Raw genomic sequence first — 22,165 nt, 5'->3', positions numbered from 1 at the left:
ATTTTGTAAAGTTATTATTGAATATTTAATAAAATCAATATTGCAATATTGTAGATACGTTGTGGCAAGAAAGGTGACGATCTTTCATGTGGTTGAGGTCACTATTGTAAGGTGACGATCTTAACAATAGTTTGACCTGTTGTTATGTGTCTCCTAAAGAATATATATATATATATATATATATATCACATTATATATTACAAATGTTCTTAACTAATCTGAATCAGCTAAATTAATGCATAATATGAATCGGCATTCATATTGTTTGTGTTTGAGAGGAGTCACGATCATGAATGGGTGTGACTCCCTATGGCCAGTGCCACAGGGGAGTCACGACTATTCATGATTGTGACCCCCCGCAGTAATACTAATACTCTCCAATGGCTGTGGGAGAACACAATCAATCACATAGGCATTGTATCTCTTCCAACAGTCATCAATTCCACAAAGACATTCAGCCTGTCCTACATCAGTCTTTGATAATAGCAAACAGATCAGACAACGTCTAGCAGCAAAGAAAAAGGTATCAAGAGCAATCATAAAATAAGACATTACTAACTGCTCTTCAGGTATTCAGATTTATTCCCTAGAAAAGATCTACAACCAACACTATTTTCCTTCAGAACAAGAAAGTAATCACCTCAAATATAAGAGAATTGTATTTAAGCCAAACATAGAATATGATACCCACAATCAACATGTAAATTTAAGACATCTTGTCATGAACTGACATCTGTCATAATTCTGATGATGTCTAAACTTTTTCATATCACATAGTAATCTAATGGTAAACCCAACATACCATTCAAATTATATAAAGAAGAGATAGTTATATCTCATCCTGATTGGTATAATTAAGAAGCATTTTAACACAGCAACAAGGTTTGTCACTGCTTATATGGTGATAACGCCTCAGTTTATACATCTGTTTTCTTATAACCTGTGTTCCAGCATAAGGGGTTTGAAATATTGCACCCAATAAAAGAACAAAGTAAAACTGTTTTTAGGGCATGGTGTTGTGTCCAACTGATTGCCTGATTATCTCTACAGAATAGCCATTTCTAATGCTCAAGACTCTTAGATCAGTGGCCAATGAACAGGAGACAATAAAATTGTTCTCCTCTGCACTTGAAGTCCTGCAAGAGCAATCGCGGTGTCTTTTGATTCTATATGAAGGAATTTTACCAATGTATCAGGATAGTGCTATAGCAGAAATTTCTAACAAATTTTTGCCAAGAGATACAAGATTTACTCAGAACTATCTAAGTTTTGGAGAAATAGTAAAAATAGCTTTGAGAATATATATAAATTTAAAATAACATATTTTAAATTATAATTTATAACATTCAAATGATTTATCTTTCTGATTCTTGGTTCTAGATATTGGACAAAAGTAGATTTCAGATTGGTACCTATCTAGGGTATGAAGTCATATACAATACCTCTTTCTGACATCAGGACTCAAATTCAGTCAATAAGTGGTACCAGTGCCTTACACTAATACGTCCAACAAAATGAATCCTTCACGATTCTTCTTACAAATCCCCATATTCCACTTAGAGCATTTAACCTACTACTTGAATAGAAACGATAAACAGAATATGCAATATTTGTACAGATAAACTCAAAGACCCTCAATCTTTTTATCTATTAAAAGGAGAATATATTTGGAGACAATTATGAAAAACTCATGCTACTCATATAAAATGGTCTGAATTGTGGACATATTATATAGAGATTTTCACTTACAGACAAAATTATCTTCTGACTCAAAAATAGACCTTTCTACAAATACAATCCCCGAAATGGAAACTGTCATCGTACAATTTTTAATCAACTTGTCATTTAAAAGTAAGCTGGTATAGAAGAGATCAACCTGAGAAGGATATTTTGTCAAAGTTGTACCTAGATAAACCTCTGGGATTTCAATGCTTAACTCCTCTTCATCTTCATTCACTTGTTTATTTTCTTTCTCAATTTGATTGCTAATCTTCTTTCCTTCAGCAGACAACTTTGCAGTATTGTTCATCAAGGGTAATTCCTTATCTTTGTGCTCTTCAATCCTCATCATTTCTAACAGTGGCAATGAATCTTTTATATGAGATAATACTTGTGCCTTAACAAATGGGACATAATTTTGAATAATAGAAATATAAGGCAAAAATTGTACCTCGAAAAAACATTCTTATTCTTTTCTTATGTAGTAGTCATTTTGGCATTAGATGTACTTGCACAAATATCTGTAATGGCTGAAGAAGCTTTTGCTTTCTGCTTGATATTCTCCACTTTTGGTTTTTGACGTCTTTCTTTCCTTTTGCACCTTTAGTAACAAATGGATTATTGGAGGAATTCTGAGTCTGCTTTAAGTATGTGCTATCTGGTCTTCCCTGACCATCATTCTACATCTTACTTCTCAGGTTATAATTGCTCTTAGCCTGTGAAATAGCAGTTGTTGTTAATGCTCTGATTTCTTCATCTGATATTCTTAATCTTATATCAGAATTATAAAATTCAAAGTTATGCACAACTGAATAACCTTATTCTTCATTATCAAAATGACAAAATGTGTTGATAGTAACCTTCACTCTGCTGTCTTCTGTCTTTTACATCCATATCACTGCCATCCTCTTCTGACGAAGAATAGTCATCATTTGTATGACTCAGATTTGTAGACAACATATTCACGTCATCATTCTTAGTAAAATGGGACTATTGCATTAATCACAGGGATTGGTAAAATCTTCAAATGACATGGCAAACATACATTCTGCTGGTAAACAAGGTAGCTGACAAACTACACACCATGGATTCTCATCAATCATAATAGCATTGACTTTTTTGAGGAGGTCAGGAGTTTCCTTACTAGATGAACCCTTCTGATTAGTATGCATTGCTTTCCCATTATGTCAAGTTGTGTTCTGAGGCTGATCTGCCAGCTTAGGCATCCTTTCGTGCTTAGAAAGGTTTGGCCTGTCAAGAAGTAGACCCTTCTCATTTCTTGCAACTTTGTAGCTCAAATCCTTCAACGCATTCATCACTTTATCCAGCTTGCCTTCTGGTGAAGGTGCCTTATTTTGATGTCCTTTAGGGTGAGGATTCCAGAGTATTTTAACATAATCTCCCTCTAATTCAATTTGCCAGATGCTTTTCTGTTACTTCCAATATGTGTTGCAATTTTGAATGCATCTCTCGAAGATTGTGGATTTTTATCACTCAATTCATATCCTATCTGAGCATCATATTTGCAATATTGAGCCGAAAACAATGATTCAATAGGTCTCATTTATGGGGAATCTTACTTATGACCCAACTAGACCTAGCACTAAAAAGCTGCTACAAATTCATTATACCCCCTTGCTTATGCTAGTATATTCATTTATAACAAACTTGGGATCCATTTTGTCTCCATGCTATTCTCAGAAAAACTTAGAAATTCATCCAAACAATTAATACTTGCATCGGGCAGGTTTTAGTACCAATCTCTACCTTCATCAGTCAAATAATACGTGAAAAAGTTTGTTACTACAGGGAAAACCAACAAAATCTCTTTGTTCCTTCGACAGAAATTCAGAAATAAAGCACAAAAAAATCATTAAGATAATTTCTTTGCAACTAAGTATTTTTGTATCTTTAACTTGTCAAGTCATACAAAGATGTCACTCCCTCCCTCTCTCCTAAAGGTGCTTTGAAAATGAGAAGAACAAAAAGAATGCAGCAAATTCTTTTTTGATCAGATTCATGGAAAACATTAATTACTTATAAAGATAAATATTTTTTCTAAAATAACTCCAGATATGACTTTACTTTACATCAACAGATTCAAAAAGAATGGAGCAAATAGTTCTGATTTTTCTCGGATGTGAAAAGAAGAAAACTAATGACTATTATCAGCTGCTAATATAATTTTAATTTTTGATGGACCTTGTAGTTCTATAATTAACACATAGATATGGCAAGAAACTATGCACATTATTTACTTTGTAGTCCCGTTGATATTCTCAATTACTCATCGGAAGTAACACTGCTTGCTTCTTTTTTCCCTAAGATTAAATACACTTGGGGTTTCCCTCTAAGTAGGCATGAGTGTCCAAAAATAAAAGATGCATGTGAATTGTGTATATATTTAATAATAGTCAACTACATCTTAATTTGAGTTCACGATAAGTGGCTTCAATTATCTTTCAAGAACAGACAAAAAAAGATGTTAGTTAAATGTGCATTAGAAAACATGAGGTTTACCTCCAGACTGGCTTGGAAACCCAACTTCCCATACATAAACAGTGCCGTCTGAGGAAGACGATACAAAGAGTCCATCAAGATTATTAAGCATAGCACCCGCAATGCAGGTGACACCTTTTTCATGAGATTTTGGCACCTGCAATACCCATCTCCACTGCAGTATTTTGAACAGGTCACATATGATTAGTAATTCAAAAATAAGCCATCCAAATAAAAGCACATGCCATGACACATAAATTCACATGCCCATCTTCGTATCTAACTGAGCTAGCAAGGACAATGTTAATAGATTCACCAAAAGCAATTCAAATCAAATTGCACCTTTAAGAAGGCAAAATAGCTACCATACTCATAATGAAGTCCTACTGCAAAATCAATCTCTTCTAATATACTAAGTGTGATACATTTTTTTCTTTGTCAAAGTGTATCTCATAACCTCCAGAATTAGCTGTCATAAGGAAATCTTATTGCAAGAGCAATCTCTTCTAATATACAATAGTGTGATACAAAATATTCTTTGTCAATGTCTATCTCATAGCCTCCAGACTGACTTTCTTTTTAATTGTAGCTTTCAGAACTAGCTTGAATATATCCTACGTACTGTCCCTAGCTACATCAAACAGAATATAAACTAACACAATTTCAATACAACTAATAATAGTTCAATATTGTGTATTACTCTTTTTCCACTACTTTTTAAATCATCTTCAATCAAATATCCAATATTACTTTGTAATTGTCCTTAGTTTACTATGGAAAACTGAAAGCTCATAAAAATGTCACTACTCCTATAATTGTACCTCACAACAGTACAATGTAGTTCTACTTAACTCCCAAATCCTGCTACTGCTGCAATGAAATTCTATGGCTGTTATCGTTCTGCAAACACTCGGTTTGTATCCCACTACAAGTGAAATATTGATTCTTACAGAAGATCTACACCTGTAACTGTCATTAATCACTTCCCAAACATTGATCAATCACTATTATTACTATAATACGTTCAAAACTAACAGAAAGAATTACTGAAGTTGGTCAGTTTTCTATCATCGAACCAGTGCCCTATTCCTACAACACAGTCAAATCTGGATAAAAGCTTAATGAAAAAGTAAACCTTTAATTTCACGAGTTTAAGGTGCTTGGCCCTATCTTGTAGAGCTCAAACCCTCAAATCCCCTTCTATCCCAAAAATGCATCTCTATCTAATAATTCACAGCTTGTTCAAGAGCTTCACATATTCCTCGAAAGAGTTTTGCCCTAGCATACATTTGCACAATAGTGTAAATACTTTACAACACGCCTCTGTTACATCCCAATTTTAAATGCTCCTTTATAGTGTTTGTTAAAATTTCAAAATTCGTCAAGGACGATTGGGCACAGGGGCACCACCACCACTGGGCAAATAGGTACGAATCTTGAATCGCCATCACCCTGAATCTTGAGTACCATTTGGCATATGGTACTCACTTAATGAGTAGTTCATCCTTGGAAGCTCACAGATCACCTAAAAAAGGTTAGTGGATCCATGTTTTCCATTTATGTATTCCCAGCCTTCACGCCCATCTTATCACAATAACATTTCATTAGAATAATCATTTCATGATAGAAATATACTTCATCTCTAAAACAATATACAACAGTTCAGTATGTCTTGATATTTCATTATATAAAATCAATATCACATGTGTATTATACACGTATAACAATGTGACAAAGGGTAAAAACATGATATACTATGAAAGATCATCATACATCCAATCAAGATCATAGAGGTTATGTTTACTATCTGTATCCCAATCTCCTAGCACTTGGACTGCATGCCCACACACAATTCCTGAGATGGGGATGTGACCCTGATGCTTGTATGTTCTATCCATCATATTCTGATTGTGGCTTAGACCCTGAGTCCGGTCTCTCCACTAAACATTTCCATGGAACTCCACCTTTCATGCTGAAATTCTTAGCTCAACCCATCCTTGGGTCATATATTGATCATAAGCATTTGAAACAAATTTATATAGGATTCTTATCGAGTAGCTCATTTGAGCGTGCTCGCCAATCGCCTGTAAATATTTGGAATTTTATCTTCCCCATTCATGTGATCTAAGCTACAATAATTACTTGACAAATTCATCTAGTAATGACTACACTCATGAATCATAAATAATGACAGCAGTATTTGTCGTTATCAAAACAATGGTGAGAATCACTAATAATAATAACAACAGTGATGTTCCCTATTCACAAGGTTTTCAAACCCATTTATACTGAGTATTTTAACAACTATTGATAACTACATCTATTTTTTTTAAATAATAACAGCAGCCATTACAATTGTCTCTTGGCAACAAATCTAACTACTATTCAATAATGGCAGCTAAAAAAATAGATGGAAAACTCTCGCTCGGCAAAAACTCGCCAAGCTTGAAAAAACTCGGGAAAAATTCAGCCAGTTTTTTAAAAAACCTGAGAATTTACAAATAGCTTAAATTTCATTAAAATACATTTATTTTGCAAAATCCAATGAGAAGATGTATCCAATGAGTTAATTAATGAGAACACAAAAGAAACAAGCAAAGTTTAAATTTATATAAATGAAAAGTAGCTATAAAATCGCATTCTCATGCAAAATGTTTGTGGCGGGAAGCACAATAGTAAATAAATTCTATAAAACTAGAAGTAAATACATCATTGCAATTAGTTTCTATTGAACTAGAAATAACATCATAGTAAACAGTTTCTACAAAACTAGAAGTAAATACATCATAGCAAAATAGTCCGAGAATGAGTTTGAGCAATATTGGCTTGCTGGAAAGTAATGTTTGTCTTGGATGTGAGCAAGTGATTGAGCTAAGTCTCTCGGGACTCATGACTATAGAATTGAAACCAAGTGATTTATGCGAAAATGAGTTAGAATCATTAGAAAATCCTTGTTCCAGCTTCAAGTTGACCTCAAATAACCAGGACAAGTTGTTAGAGATAACACTCTTAAGGAATGTTGAATCTTAAAATTTGGCTAAGCCTGTAATTTTTTGAAAACCCCCAAAATCCTCCTATGAAGCAACCTATCTCAAACATCCTGACAATATTTATATAAATATTTGTATAAATACTTCTAACCCTGAGCTGAAAAAATGACTAAATCCTCTTGCAAATAAAAAATGAGCTTCAAAATGACCCTTTTTTATGCTTTTAGACGCTGATAGAAATGCTTGCGAGAGTTTTATTCAAAAACCTGCAAGTTTCTAGTTAAAACTCACAATAAAAACTTGTCGAATTTTTAGTGAGTCTTTCTAAAACCTTGACTGCCTATTTTTGCAAACTCGTCGAGCAAAAAAACTCAACGAGTTTTTAACAATCGGTCATTATTCGGCAATTTTTCATCTATGGCTAAAAATACTTACAATTACACCATTCGAGGAGTCTAATAATTACAATACTTGCCCAAACTCAACAAGACCCAATGCGGATTAACCAAACTAAGATCTAAGGACTCGTGACCAAAGTGCCCTGAGTCCTGATAGGTAGATAAAGCCAGGTCTATGAAAATTAAGAAAAGAATGAAAAATTGAAAATGCTTAATGTACAAGCATGAATTTCCAGCATTTTTAAGGATTTGGAGGAGTTTTGGAGGATTGTTAAAACTTAAAAGCAATAAATTTATGAAAATAATGTGCACCATAAGGTTGTTGAGGCCTCAAAGGCATTAATTTGAGTTTGGTGCTGCCCCCAGGCCCATTAAGGAGCTCTACACCTCGAACCCATTTCGAGCATTGTCCCTAGAGCTCGATAAAGGGTGTTGCCTCTTGACCCTACTGTCAACACTACCCCCAAAGTGCTGCTCTAGTTTTAAAAGACAAATATGAAACCATTTTGGGCCATGTTAGATGGAACAACAACATATTTTTACTTCTCTGACTTAAATTCCTAGTAAATAAATTACATTTTGACTTCTAGCTTGCCATATCAAATCATATCTTATTTATTGCTTCTAGGGCTATAGAAACATTTGTAAACTTGTCAGAGATACAAACATGTGACTCCACATTGAGCTAGCAATGTCGAGTTGAGGGATACAAGCTTCTTTCTACTATAGTTCACAATTTTGTATTCTGATGTTTGCTTTTTATGCAATGTAAGGCTTGTGTCCCAAAACATTTTTGACAATATATTAAAAAATGTTGTTTCCTTTGATTAAAATGCACTTTTATACTCATGCGCTCAATATATAATTGTGCGTGTGATCAAGGTAACTTCTATTTAGTCAATTTATCATGTCTTTAAAGTTTGTTTATTTAAAAGGTGTGTGATAAAGTTTGAAAATCCTTGTATCTATATTTCATTGGTTTTTTAATTTGTTGAGATTTGGCTGAGTCTGCGCATCAAGTCCAAGTTCAAGTAAAAATCAACTTGATGAGTTTAAGCTCCCAAACCTTGAAACACTGATCTATAACACATTCATAGAATTTTGCAAAAGATTGATCAAAAAATTGTAGGTTTGATGCTTATAAAGGAAAAAATCTAATTTGTTGTGATTGTACCCCAGTACAAAAAAAAAAAAAAAAACTTCAAGATGAGCCATTCCTCATTTTTGAAGTCTTGGATTGACTAGGGTTGCGAAATAACGATTTTTCGCTATTTCAAAAGTACAACATTTGCAAGGCATCAGAAATCTAAAATTTAGAATGTTGGTCAAGTGATATAAATATTAGGATAATAGATAGTTTCCATTATCTCTATTTAGTTTCTAATGGTTATCTATTGTAATCTTCTGTAAATATTAGAATGTTTCTAATGTTTAGTTTTATGTTTTTAGAATAGAATGTTTCTATTCTTTACAATTGTTTCCTAAGGAAACATTGTTCAGCCTCTTGTATAAATTGACCTCTCGGTCTCTATTAATATCAAGCAAATATTTTCCAATTACTTTGTACTATGGTATCAAAGCCAATATTCTAAGTTTTTTCAAAAATAATTATAATTTCTTGGTTGAAATTATCTGCCTTTTATTTTCCAAATTATTTACATGCATATTTGCTTCCAACCCTCTATCCGACTAGGGTTTTCATTCTAATAGATCTGAATTCTCCAACTTCTGGTTCGGTTCTGTAACCCATTTCTATCCAGATCCGTCTATTTTTTCTGCACATTTCTACCATTTTTGTGGTTTTTTTGCAGCAGGGCTGTTTTTGTTCAAAACCCTAATTTTTTGTAACAGATCAAAAAATACAGATTCTTGGTGGATTTTGAGATCTCAACTAGGTTGTTGTCTATTTTTTCTAGGTGCCTTGATTTTTGTGCCTCGGTATTCGAGCCAACCAATCCAAAAACTAACAACATATTTTTTCTAGGTTTTTTGAGCTATCTTCGGGGTCATCTTTCAAATTTTCTAGGTCATCTTTTTTTTTGCCTCGAAGAACATGCCTTCATAGATACTCATGCTTTTCCATTGGAAAACATGCTATGGCATCTTTAACTAATATTTTGCTCGAGGAAAATCATGAGTTCAATGGTTGCAATTATGGCATGTGGAAACAACGGATGCTAACCATCTTTGAATATCACGACAGCAATAAGGTGGTTCTGGTTCACAACAATCTTCTCAACAGAGGTCCTCTACTCTAGCTTCAGAAGGCTCCGAGAAACATTCAATGCAACTATTGCCACAAGTTTGGGCACATGAAGGTTGAATGTCGGAAGCGCTTAGCTACCCTATCTAAGCAATCTGGTTCGTAGCCCATAGCAAACAGTGTGGAGCACCTTGAGCATACAGAATATGTCTTTTACACTTTTTGACAGCTTCGTACTCTAGATAGATTAACCATTAAGGGAGGGTATTACAATAATAGACAGTTTCTATTATCTCTGTTTAGTTCTAATGGTTATCTATTGCAATCTTCTATAAATATTAAAATGTTTCTAATATTTAGTTTTCTATTTCTAGAATAGAATGTTTCTATTATTTACAATTGTTTCCTAAGGAAACATCATTCAACCTCTTGTATAAATTGACCTCTCAGTCTCTGTTAATATCAAGCAAATATTTTCTAATTTGTTCGTAATAATAAAGTGGTATCTGATTTCGTGATTTCGGAATTAACAGAACCTTCTTTGTTCAATATCGCAATTTTGCACAAGGCACAATCTTACTTATCCAATTTCGCAACTTATGTTTTCCTTACAGCCCAATTTCAAGATTCCTTGAGTTATATGTGGTGTTGTCTTGATTTAGCGATTTCACAAGATGGAGATTTCTTCAAGGTCATAATTGCGAAAATCAATGATAAAGGCAAATACACATATTGTTTCTTCAACCTCATGACATGAAAAGCGTGCAAAAATAGCTAAGTATATTTGTGGTCTTAAATTCGCACTGAATTAGATGTGACAATAACTTTATGTTAGCGCATGTAGAAGGATGGTCATAGTTAATGCATTTCTAACCATTGTTAAAAGGACACCATGAGGTCACTCAACAACAACATTCTTGCAGTACACTATTTGTGTTTTTGTTTGAAGGTTTCAAAGACACTCAGCCATGGGATTACCAATTGAAGCTTACAACACAAAGGATGACCCAAGGCTTGTTATGCAACCAAATTTGAATTCGGCCTAGGAAGAACAGTTGGATGTTCTCAACATTATGTACGTTGCTGCTTGGGAATTGTGAACCAGTTATGGAAGCTTTGCCAATGACAACCATGAGTTGGAGCTTGAGGAGGATATGGCCGAGGTTCGTGCCATTCTTGCAGAGTTCCAAGATCTTCAAGAGAACTGACACTTTGATGAGATTCTTGACATGATACGAGAATTATAATTTTCTTGAACTTTTAAGTTTTGTTATTGTAAATTTTGGTGAATGATTGCAATTACTTATTAGTTAGTTTTTTGTAAAGGTCTGAAGCTTTTTGCACCCTTTCATTTTCTATAAGAAAGGGTTCCAAGACCTTTGTATACATATAGTGAAAAACAACAAGATATAAAAAAAAGAAAAAAAAAAAATATATATATATATATATATATAGTATAGGATAGACATTGCAACCAATCACAAAAGTTTTTTGTAAAGGTCTGAAGCTTTTTGCACCCTTTCATTTTCTATAAGAAAGGGTTCCAAGACCTTTGTATACATATAGTGAAAAACAACAAGATATAAAAAAAGAAAATATATATATATATATATGCAGTATAGGATAGACATTGCAACCAATCACAAACCCAATTCTAGTTTTCTTTTCAGGTTCAATAAAAATACTTTGTTTCTATTCCAAAGTCCAAGAATTGATCATCAGTATTGTTATCTATGAACGACACCTCTTGGATTTATATTGTTGTTGATAAATTCGAATTGGGGAAAACCAATGAATAAGCAAAACTCATTTGCTTGTGTGTGCTTTGTGTAATTGGTCTTCATCTTTTGAAGTTAAATACAATTAACTAGGGTTTTATGACTTCAAGTTCTTCGTCCAACAATTGATGGTAGCGCGTCCGTCTCCATGTTGTTTGATATTTGCAGTTAATATTGAAATTGACTCTATTCTCCCAACGGAAAAGGACTGGTCTTTTGTTTATTTTGAAGATAAGTACAGTTTTGTGGAAGGTGATATTCTTCATCTTATCCATCTGCATACATTATACAAATACTTTATTACACTCCATTACTTGATAACCCTCATACATAGTCAAACCACTCACATTTTCAATTTTTCCTTGAGAACAAACTTGCCAACTCAAGAGTATCAACTGTGAAGTCTACAAAAGAAAGCCTCAATCCATTTCAAGGGTTGAGATAAAGGTACAACCGCCTAGGTCCGCAAAGCCTAAAGTGTGGAGATAGAATCATTAAGTTTTAGTCTCCGAAGTTGGCCAAGATTGTGTTGAGATGCCCAGCATCAAGCAAGCAAGGCTCATAGGAATTCAACCAACAATTTTGAGAACCAACAAGTTGTGATACTATTGATAAGATATTTTGAAAAACCTATGACATTTCATGACAATGTCAACAACCTTGCCAAGAAAAGATACTAAATATCTTAAAGATGTTTGCTTCTACAATTAAGACAATTATGGGACTGTGAATTCTCTTAATGACTTGTGGTTGCTATCACTACATCTAGATAGACCTCCATCATGAGTTGCAACATGTAAAACTCACACAATTCTACCATGTTGCATTATGTAGCTTCTTTCCAATCTATCGATATACCATTTTCAAGAACTCTATGCAGATTCATACTTCCAACAAGTTCAACAACCACTTTGACTATAGAGGTCACAAGTGTTGGTCCTAATCTTACCAACACCCGTTTTGTTTTTTATATTTAGAATAATAGAAAATAATTTCATCAGTCAAATGGCCCATTGTCTTGACCATAATGGTGGCTTAAAGGTTTGCCCAGCAATTAATCAAAAACACAATTAACTTATCCTAGTATTTAAATTGGTTATATAGACAACCAACAATTTATAAAATGTAATGTTCACTGTTGGAATGAAGCAATAATAGAACACTAGGACTGACGGAAATTTCGTCAAACAATTGTAAAGAAACCAATATTTCTTTGAGCAAACATATTACAGTATCAAGATTTTTCCTGTTTCATAGGCGAACACTATGAAATGGTTACGTCAATCAATGACATCAATATTACAGACAACTCTGAGTTAGAGGTTGACTCAGAACTTAATACTAATGGCTTACGCCCGAGACAATAAATCAATAACCTTTTAACTATAGTTCTGACAATGCAGTACAATTTTAACAATAACATGCCATATGCATAATAAGCAAGGTGTAAGAATTTTTCCTTAGGGCAAATTCACCCAAGAACTAAGAACTCAAACACAAGCACAACTGTAGACCACAAAGAGTATGATCAAAATATCGATATGTATTCGATTCAATATGCATGAAAGTACACTAGGAGTGCTTGTATATAAAGGCCTCTGATATGCATCTAGAATGCCTAAGAATCAGCTACATGATAAGTCATACAACTAGACATATGTCTACCAGATATGGGTAATCCTCCATTAAGCACGGAAGTGCAATGATGAGAGGATAAGCCTACAAGGATGTAACACGCAAATTTATGTTGTAGACAACATGTGTTAAAAAAGGAGTGTGAATAACTGTGTTGTCTACATGACAACTCAGTGAATGATGCAAACTCTAGTGTTGTAGACACCATGTGCTAAATTAGAGTTGCATACTTCTGTGTTGTCAACATGACAACTCATAAAGGTACACAAACTCCTAATGTCTCACAAAATAAATAATAAAATAATGCATTAACCTACGTAAACTTAAGTAAAGTGCTATGTTCCCCGGGGACGCATACCCGGCCTAAAACCCCACGTTTCGGGGACGGGGACGTCCCGGGGACGAGGGGACGGGTATGGGACGTCCCCCAGCCGTCCCCAAATTCCCTTTTTTTGCAGGGGACGTCCCCGAAACTTGGGGACATGGGGGGGACAAAAGGGGGACAGCCAGCTGTCCCCGGTACGGAAAGGGGACATCTAGCCATCCCCCGACCGTACCGAGTACGGCCGGCCGTCCCCCTTTTTTGCAAGCTCAAAACATTAAAAAAAAAACATAAAAAAAATATTTATTGTGTCTTTTTTGGTCGGCTAGTGGGCCCCACTCCTCCAAAAACCCTAAAATGTATATAACTCAACAAATTTAAATTGTTTTAACCATTCTTTGGTTTTCATTTTATGTTGCAGCCGGCTGAAGTTTTCATTTTGCAAGTAGAGGAGGTAATAGTTTTGCTTCCAAGAGGTTGACCAAGGGTTTGATCTTCTACTTTGTCCACCAAGTAAGTATAAAACTCTTTGTGCTTTCATCTCTCATTTTTTTAATAAATTTGTAGCTTGCAAAGTCTGATTTTTTTTATTTTTTCATTGTTTCAACTCATATATCTATTCAATTGCATATTTAAACACAATGAGCAGCAGTGGGAGTACAAGTAGTAGTACTGAAGAAGAAATGTAGAGGTTGATGTTGTTAGTAGTGACACTAGGCAAAAACCCAATCCTAAAGCTGATTTGTTTAAATGCCCTTCCGACATTATGAAGAATTTTGCAAAGGGTCCTTTCAATAGGAAAAAACCTCTTCTCCAATATGTCACACCTAGGCCAAAAGATAAAAAGAATTCGGGAGGGACCAGGGTGTGGGATTGTCATGTTTGTCTTGATGATTTTAGAGGCAGCTATACAAGAGTGAAGTCACATTTTTTAGGTGTTACATGCCAAGGAGTCAAAGCTTGTCCTAACCTAACTGATGAACAAAAATTAGAATGTCAAAGATTGCACTTAGAGGCTGAAATGGAGGGGCAAAATTTGACAGTGACATCACCATCCATTCCCTCACAATCATCTAGGCATATTTCATCCACCATTGGTACTAGTGGCAGCCCTAGTGGGTCTAGAGGGAAGAGAAAGATAAGTAGTAGTGAGAAGGGCTCGGTGGAAAGTATGTTTAATGCACAGGCAAAGGAGAAGTGTGAGACATCTATTGGTAGATTCTTTGTTGCTAATGGTATCCCATATAATGCAGCCCGTTCCACTTATTATAAACAAATGGTGAAAGATATTATGAGCATGAATTCCTCATTTGTGCCCCCCGGTGAGCATAAGCTACGAACCACTATCCTAGATGAAGAGTACTCAAAAGTTGCTTTATTATTTGAGGATATGAGACGCACTTGGGTTAGGACAGGCTGCTCTATTGTGATGGATGGGTGGACCGATGTTAGACATCGGCCACTCATCAATATCATTGTCACATCCCCTGCTGGCTCTTATTTTTTGAGAGCCATAGATTGCTCAGGAAAGAAGAAGGATGCAAATTTTCAGTTCACCATTTTGCGAGATGCCATAGAGGAGATTGGGCCCTCTAATGTTGTATAGGTTATCACAAATTCTGCACCTGTGTGCAAATCAGCAGGTTTGATGATAGAGGGTGCTTATAGGCACATATTTTGGACCCCTTGTTGTGTTCATTCTTTGAACAATGCATTGAAGGACATAGGGAAGATTGAATGGGTGAAGCAAGCAGTGCTAGAAGCTAGAGAAGTGCAAATATTTATTTGCAACCACCACACTTCACTTGCTCTATTCAGGTCCTTCTCTAAGAAGGAGTTCCTCAAACCAGCCGAGACAAGGTATGTCAATTATAATTATAGTTTACTTTTAGTTTGTTTTAACTTTAAGTTATTTTAAAAAATTATTTATAAGTTTACTTACATGTGATGTTTTTTGTTTTAAATTTTAATCATTAATGTTTAAGTTTAAATTTTTAATTTTTAATTGTTGCTATAGGTATTGCACATATTTCATCTTGATGGAGAGGATGATTGAGGGGTATGAGGCCCTTCAATTGATGGTGGTGAATCCAGAGTGGGGACGATGGCCTCATTCTAAGTCCACTGAAGGAAAAGCGGTGAGGCAAAGGATCCTTGATGAGAGTTGGTGGTCCACAATGAAGTAAGTTGTTGGTTTTTAAATTTACTATTAGTCTTTTGCTTGCTGATTTTCCTACTAATAATCTTAAAGTTCTTAAAATTCTAATTCTGATTTTTTTTTTTTTGGCATTTTGATCTTGCAGATACATTTGCTCTGTCATAGCACCCATTGTTGATGTCATTAGATATGCTGATACTGATGCTCCTAGTTTAGGAGAGATCTATGAGACTATTGACAGCATGTTGGGTAAGATGAAGAGAATTGTTGCGGCAAAGGATCCTACATTGGGCTTTTATGAGGAGCATATTAGGCCATTGTGACACGGAGGTGGAACATAATGAATACCTCGCTTCATATGGCAGCATTTGCTCTAAATCCCAAATGGTATGCACAGTTGGGTGGAAGGGGCCTCCCATGTGATGATCCTGAGGTTTCGGATGGCTTCACAAAAGCAATTGATAAGATGTATTCAGCTCAAGATGCCTCTACTCTTCGTGCACAGTTCCTTGACTTCACCAACCTTCGTGGCCCAAACTTGGGTAAGCCACAAGCAAGGTTGGATAGAGTTGTTTTGGCACAGAGGGATCCTATTGGATGGTGGACTTGGCATGGGAGAGATACACTTGAGTTAAAGATACTTGCCGGTCGCCTCCTTTCACAGGTTGCTAGTTCTTCAACTGCAGAGAGGAACTGGTCCACATATTCATATATCCACTCTATCAAGAGGAATAGACTTACCTCTAAAAGAGCGGAGAAGCTAGTGACAGTGCATCATGCTCTTCGACTTGCCGATTGCCAGACTCCAGAGTATAGGCAGACACCAACTTTGCGATGGGATGTTGAGCCTGAGGATGTGGCCCAGATAGATGAGGATGACATAGCACCAAGACTGGTTGGGGTTCCATTAGATGAGACTACGCTTCCTGTGGAAGATGAAAGTGAGGAGGATTCTGATTTTGATGCCATGGATTAGTAGAGGCAGAATAGGAGCAGCAGTCTGCTTCATTTTCTATGTTTTGCTTTTTATGTTGAACATGAACATGATTATGATACATTGATTATATGATACTTATTACTTTATGGCAGCCTATAGCTTTGGGCATATTTTGATTTTGATTTTCAAATTTATGATTTATCATGCTTATCATTATGAGTCTTATGATATTGACAATGGTTAATAACTTAATGTTCATTGTTCAGTGTTCTCTGATATTGTATTGATATGCATTTTGAGAATTGGATACTAAAATACTAAAATCGGATATTATTTCATAGATGGCATTCCAATGTTGTATGTTATGGTTCTATAATGTTTAAATGACATGCTTTGTGCTTAGTTTCATATGAATGACATGTATATTTACAAATTTCAATGTATATACTATATTTTAAAATTTTCCTATATATATAGCCGTCCCCATCCCCCCCTGTCCCCAAAATCGCCAAAAAAATTTGCCGTCCCGGAAACCCATCACGCCGTCCCCCATCGTCCCCGTACCGAAAACTTGGGGGAACATAGGTAAAGTGTAAATAGTAACTATGTATTTACACTAACACCCCCTTAAGTGCAACTTAAGGGAATGCCTTTAAGCTTACGAAAACTAGAATGAAATGCATGATGGGTCCCGGCTACTAGGCCATGTTAAGTACCCATGTACATAATGAAATGCAATCTCTCATAGAGCAGAGAAAGAGGGAAAACCTCATGGGAAAAACCCTCCCCCAAAAAGAGAGATGAATAGGGATGCATGGATGGATGGAGTAATCAAGACCTCCCCCCCCATTACAACATACATCCAGTATATACAATAGTGAAGAATGAGAAGAACAAGAACTCACAAGAGAAAAATGTCCCCCCCATAAGAAAGAAGAGGAAGAGAAACAAGGTAGTCCCTCCCCCCCCCCTTTAATGAAGAATGCCAACTAGTGATTGTTGCTCCTAGGAAGAAGCTGGTCCATGAGTGTTGAATGATGTTCCTCCCCTTTGGAAGAAACAATGGCAAAGGTACAATCCTGAAGATATATGGTGGCCCTGAAACCGGCTCAAGTGTCCCTGTGTTGATGTTGATAGTCGCCCCTTCCAACTGTGTTGAAAAAAACGGATGCAAATCTGGCAAGGATGTTTGTTGAACCTATCCCAATGAGCCATCTGTCTCCTCAACTGATAAAGAGACCTCCGACAATTGTTGTTCATAAGGATCCACAATCACGCCAACCTATAAAGATTGATCACGTAGAGAATGGACATGAGGGTCAGAGTGAGCCCTCGCAACAACTATAGAAGGATCATCTTCATCAAAGAGAAGATGTAAATCATCAAGACTATCTCCCAAATCTGCGGTCTGTGACTCCACGAACAAACCAGCAATGTCTGCCATGTAGTCATCTTTTGTCGCTGAAGCTAGAAGACAATGTGTACCCTGTTGTGTTGGACCTATCACTGTGGCAATGTATGAATGTGGACTAGACTAATGTCGTGACCTCTTGTTGCAACTGTCGATAGAAACCCACATATCTGAATCTATTGAAGCACTATCGTTGGTGTCACTATCAGTTTCCATAGGGTATGATGTGCAAAGAGGATAAGAAAATAAGCTAGGTGAACTTTCCTCAAAGTGAACATCCTTCTCCACAAAAATCTCATGAGTCTCTGGATCCATAAACTTGTAAACCTTAATATCGTCTTCATATCCTATGAAAGTACAAGGCTTGGGTGCTAATGCATTGCATCCCCTAGAAGATAGGTTTGCCTATGTTGGACAACCGAAGACGCTAAAGTGACTCACAGCTGGTTTTCTACCACACGATGCCTCAAAAGGAGTCTTACCATCTAAGGCATTATGAGAAGACATGTTAAGTATGTGAGTAGCACTGCTAATGGCTTCGACTTCAAGTGTTGGATCAAGAGACTTGGCTTTTATCATGCAACTTGCCATGGTCTTAAGAGTTCTAATCCTCAATGCTACAACATCTATCTTGTGCAGACTGAATGCTGGTGGATTCTGAAGATCAATTCCCTCAAGTTTGCAAAAGTCTTTAAGTCTTCTATCCACATATCTGCTTTCATTGTCCATCTGTAGAACCTTGATGGCTTTCCTTGATTTCTATTCAACATGACTCTTGAAGGCTTGAAGCTTATCAATCACTTCATTCTTATAATGAAGGAAGTAGACCCAGGTGAATCGTGAAAAGTCATCAACAAAAGTAAGGATGTAGCGGCCTTGGCTGACTGAAGTCACTGCAAAAGGACCTGCTAAAACCACGTGAACCAACTGAAGAACAACTGGAGCTCTCGAAGACTTCCCTTTATCATACTTCTCTTCGAGATGCATATCCACTAAACATGATAAACACTCACCCTTAGAAAAGTTGATGTTAGGTAGACCTTTGACCATGTGTTTGAAGCAAAGTTGCTGAAGGTAACGGAAGTCAAGATGACCAAACTGCTCATGACATAATTTGATTTGTGAATGTGAGTGAGTCAACAAGGCTTGAGAAGGAAACTTAGGCACAAAGTGGGAGAAGGAATAACGCCTCTTGTCATGATTGACTTTCCCCACTGCAACCAATGAATCATCTTTTAGACTTCGCACCATCATTAAATCTGGAAGGAACTCAACTTTGTTGCGATCTCCAAGGTGAGTGATTTGGTAAATTGAGAGGAGATTGGAGCTAAGGTTTGGAACGTAGAGAACATATTTGAATTCCCCATTTTCCATTTCTACATGTCCTTTCCCTTCAACTTCCATTTTAGTATCATCTCCCACAAAGATGTGCGGTACCTATAACTACTTCAATGAAGAAAAGTCTCCCTTTGAAGAACTCATATGATAGAAGGCACTTGGGTCAAGAATCCATTCTGTTGAAGAACTTGTGTTTGCCATAAGTGCTTGCCCTTTTCCCTTTGAAGAGGTTGGAGTTGAATCCTTGGAAGTACCTGGCACTTGAATTTTGTTCTTCTTGAGTTGATTTTCCAACTCATTGATTCTTTTAACCTTGCAATGATGCTCATCATGATTTGGCTTTTTGTAATATGCACAAAAAACTTTATCCTTCTTTTCATTACTTCCCTTCTTGTTGGAAGAAGAATTGCCTTGCTGTGAGGAGGATTCTTGTGTCTCAGATTGTGATTTATGCTTCCACTGCTTCTTCTTGTTGTTGTTAAAACCTTTCCCTCCTTGACTTGATTGGTGCTCACCACTAGCCACCAATGCTTTGGTCTTTGATGATGTGAGAAGTCCCAAACCTATCAAGTGAGATTGTTCAACAATCAACATCTCTGCAAATGCATCAAATGTAGGCTTCTGGTAAGCACTTCCCATGGTCAACCTGTGAGTATTATAACTCGAAACAAAGGAAGCATACTCTAAAAGTAGCCTCTTCAGGATGTGATGAATCAACTTGTCATCCTTCATGGGATTTCCACAATCTTTAAGTAGTGCCCTATACTCATTGGCTTTGTCGATATAATCCTGAATTGTGTCAAAGTTCTTTGGATCCAAGAGAAGTAGATCATCCTCAATCTAAAATCCCTTTTCCTCATCCACCATACCATACAATGATTCAAGTTTGTCCCATGCAGGTTTGGATTCCGTGAAACTAGGAATGTGGAAGAAGAGATCTCTACGTACACAACTCCTGATAATTCCTAATTGTTTATAATTTTCCAATCAATGAGTTCCTTAGCATCAGTGGGTTTGGGTATTGTACCATGTATTGCACTATCAACATAAAGGTTTAGACCTTTTGCCATTAATCTACTCCATACAATATCTTTTCATGTAGAATAATTGCCTGAAGTTAGAACTGGACATTTAGGTGAACCCATGATGTAGAAAATGAAAAGAGTATAAAAGACAGACACAAAACACAGTACACACCCCCTATTTTCACTCAATCAAAAGACCCCCCCCCCCCCAAAAAAAGATGCTTTTGGCACTTTATATGTAGTGCATGTACATTAGGCCACTTGTCAAAAAGTACAAAGTGGACTTCTGATTTTTCTTTTTACAACTATCGTTTGAGGCCCAAATCTGTCACTAAGCACTGTAGCTCAAATGTACAACAATTATGAAAAGTAATCAAAGCATTACAATGTAGAAAAAGTCCTAATTCTGAAAGTGAGATTTTTGTCCACACAACCCTATAACCTAACTGCAGATCTGGAAAGTAGACGAAAAATAATGCACTTTCAAAAAAAAGGGAACTTGTTTTCGTGTCCAGATGAGCCCATATGGAGCGTTTGAAGTTGCAAAATGCAAGATTGAATAGGTATAGTCGCCAAAAAAAGCAATTTTTGAAAAAAACCTTGCACCACTGAAAAGTTCAAGAAATTCTACCCAATTTCAAAAAAAATTGCACCTGATTTGGAGTCCGGATGATCGAGTTATGGCCTCTCAAAGTCAAGCTGCCAAATCAAAAATGCCTCTGAAGATGGGTCTATAAGAAAAATTGCGTGCCTAAATTTGACAGTCAAACAGTCATTGCTGTAGTTATAAAATCTCGGCAAATGACGATCAAACGGCCATCAATTTTAACCTCGTGTCCGGTTGACGTCAGCAAAAAACAGCTATCGGGTGACGTGGCAAATGACTAGGTGTACAGACGATACAGAATTTTGACACGTGTTAAGAAGGTACACGTGGCAAGTATAGCTGACGTGGGTCCATGTGGATGTTGAGTGGACTGTCCTTGTTGGCCGGTGACGTCAGGAGGTGGACATGGCAAAGCCCACGTGTTGGCAAGAATTTGTTGACGTGGACCGCAGCGTTGTGCAGGAGGATAGGCCACATGTCCTGTGTAGCAGAATGCAAAAGGACGTCAAGGGTATAAATCTGTGGGTGCCGATAAATTTATGCGGTACTGGGGTTCAGAATTACAGGGCCGCCGAAATTCCACATCGTTGCCAGACTAGTCAAAAAACAAGCGGGTGGCCGAAGCTTGCCAATGCCGGTAACATGACTTCGCGAGGACGGAAATTCACGCCAGGGTTGCGTTCACAGGGCCGGTAAAAAACATGACGAGCGGGGGTGCCATGGTTAGTCCCACATGCGTGGGAAGATGTAATCTGCGGAAGTTTAAAACAAATCCTACGCAATGCCAATATCAAATGCGGTGGCCAAGGTTGTGTAGAGGCCTGTTGCTGAAAATGTTAACTTGGCCGAAAATTTGTGTGCCCACCGGAAATTTAATCAAGTCCGTCAATAAAATAGAATATGCTGCACAGTATGGAATTTGCAAAAGATCCACCAATTCTCTGCGCAGGGTGCAAGGTTAGGATCTAACTGCCCAATACCTGTACCAAAAAAAATTATGTTGGGCCGCTTGGCCAAATTTTTTTTTGAAAAAAGTTATCCAAAAAATCCAGAGAAATAAAATTATAGATCCAAAAAAACAATTAATTAGATCTGTAAAATGACCATACCCGAGTTGCAAATTGGGGCCTCCGGATGCCAATTTG

The 22,165-nt window shown here is 36.4% G+C and overlaps 1 protein-coding gene across 2 annotated transcripts in view; it reads right to left on the bottom strand.

Moving 5' to 3' along the window:
• ELP2 (elongator protein 2) overlaps positions 1 to 22,165 on the bottom strand; it is a 66,632-nt gene that overhangs the window by 29,477 nt on the left and 14,990 nt on the right. For both annotated transcript variants that reach the window (XM_089786364.1, XM_089786365.1), the window contains exon 5: positions 4,240 to 4,393. In XM_089786364.1, coding sequence (XP_089642490.1) covers positions 4,240 to 4,393 — 154 coding nt within the window. The remainder of the gene's footprint in view (positions 1 to 4,239; positions 4,394 to 22,165) is intronic.

The sequence above is a fragment of the Cupressus sempervirens genome, chromosome 6, assembly GCF_028749045.1.
Source record: "Cupressus sempervirens isolate cs-2001-9-10 chromosome 6, ASM2874904v1, whole genome shotgun sequence".
NCBI lineage: Eukaryota > Viridiplantae > Streptophyta > Pinopsida > Cupressales > Cupressaceae > Cupressus > Cupressus sempervirens.
The sequence above is the reverse complement of the archived record's forward strand: the minus strand, read 5'-3'. Positions and strand labels throughout refer to the sequence as shown.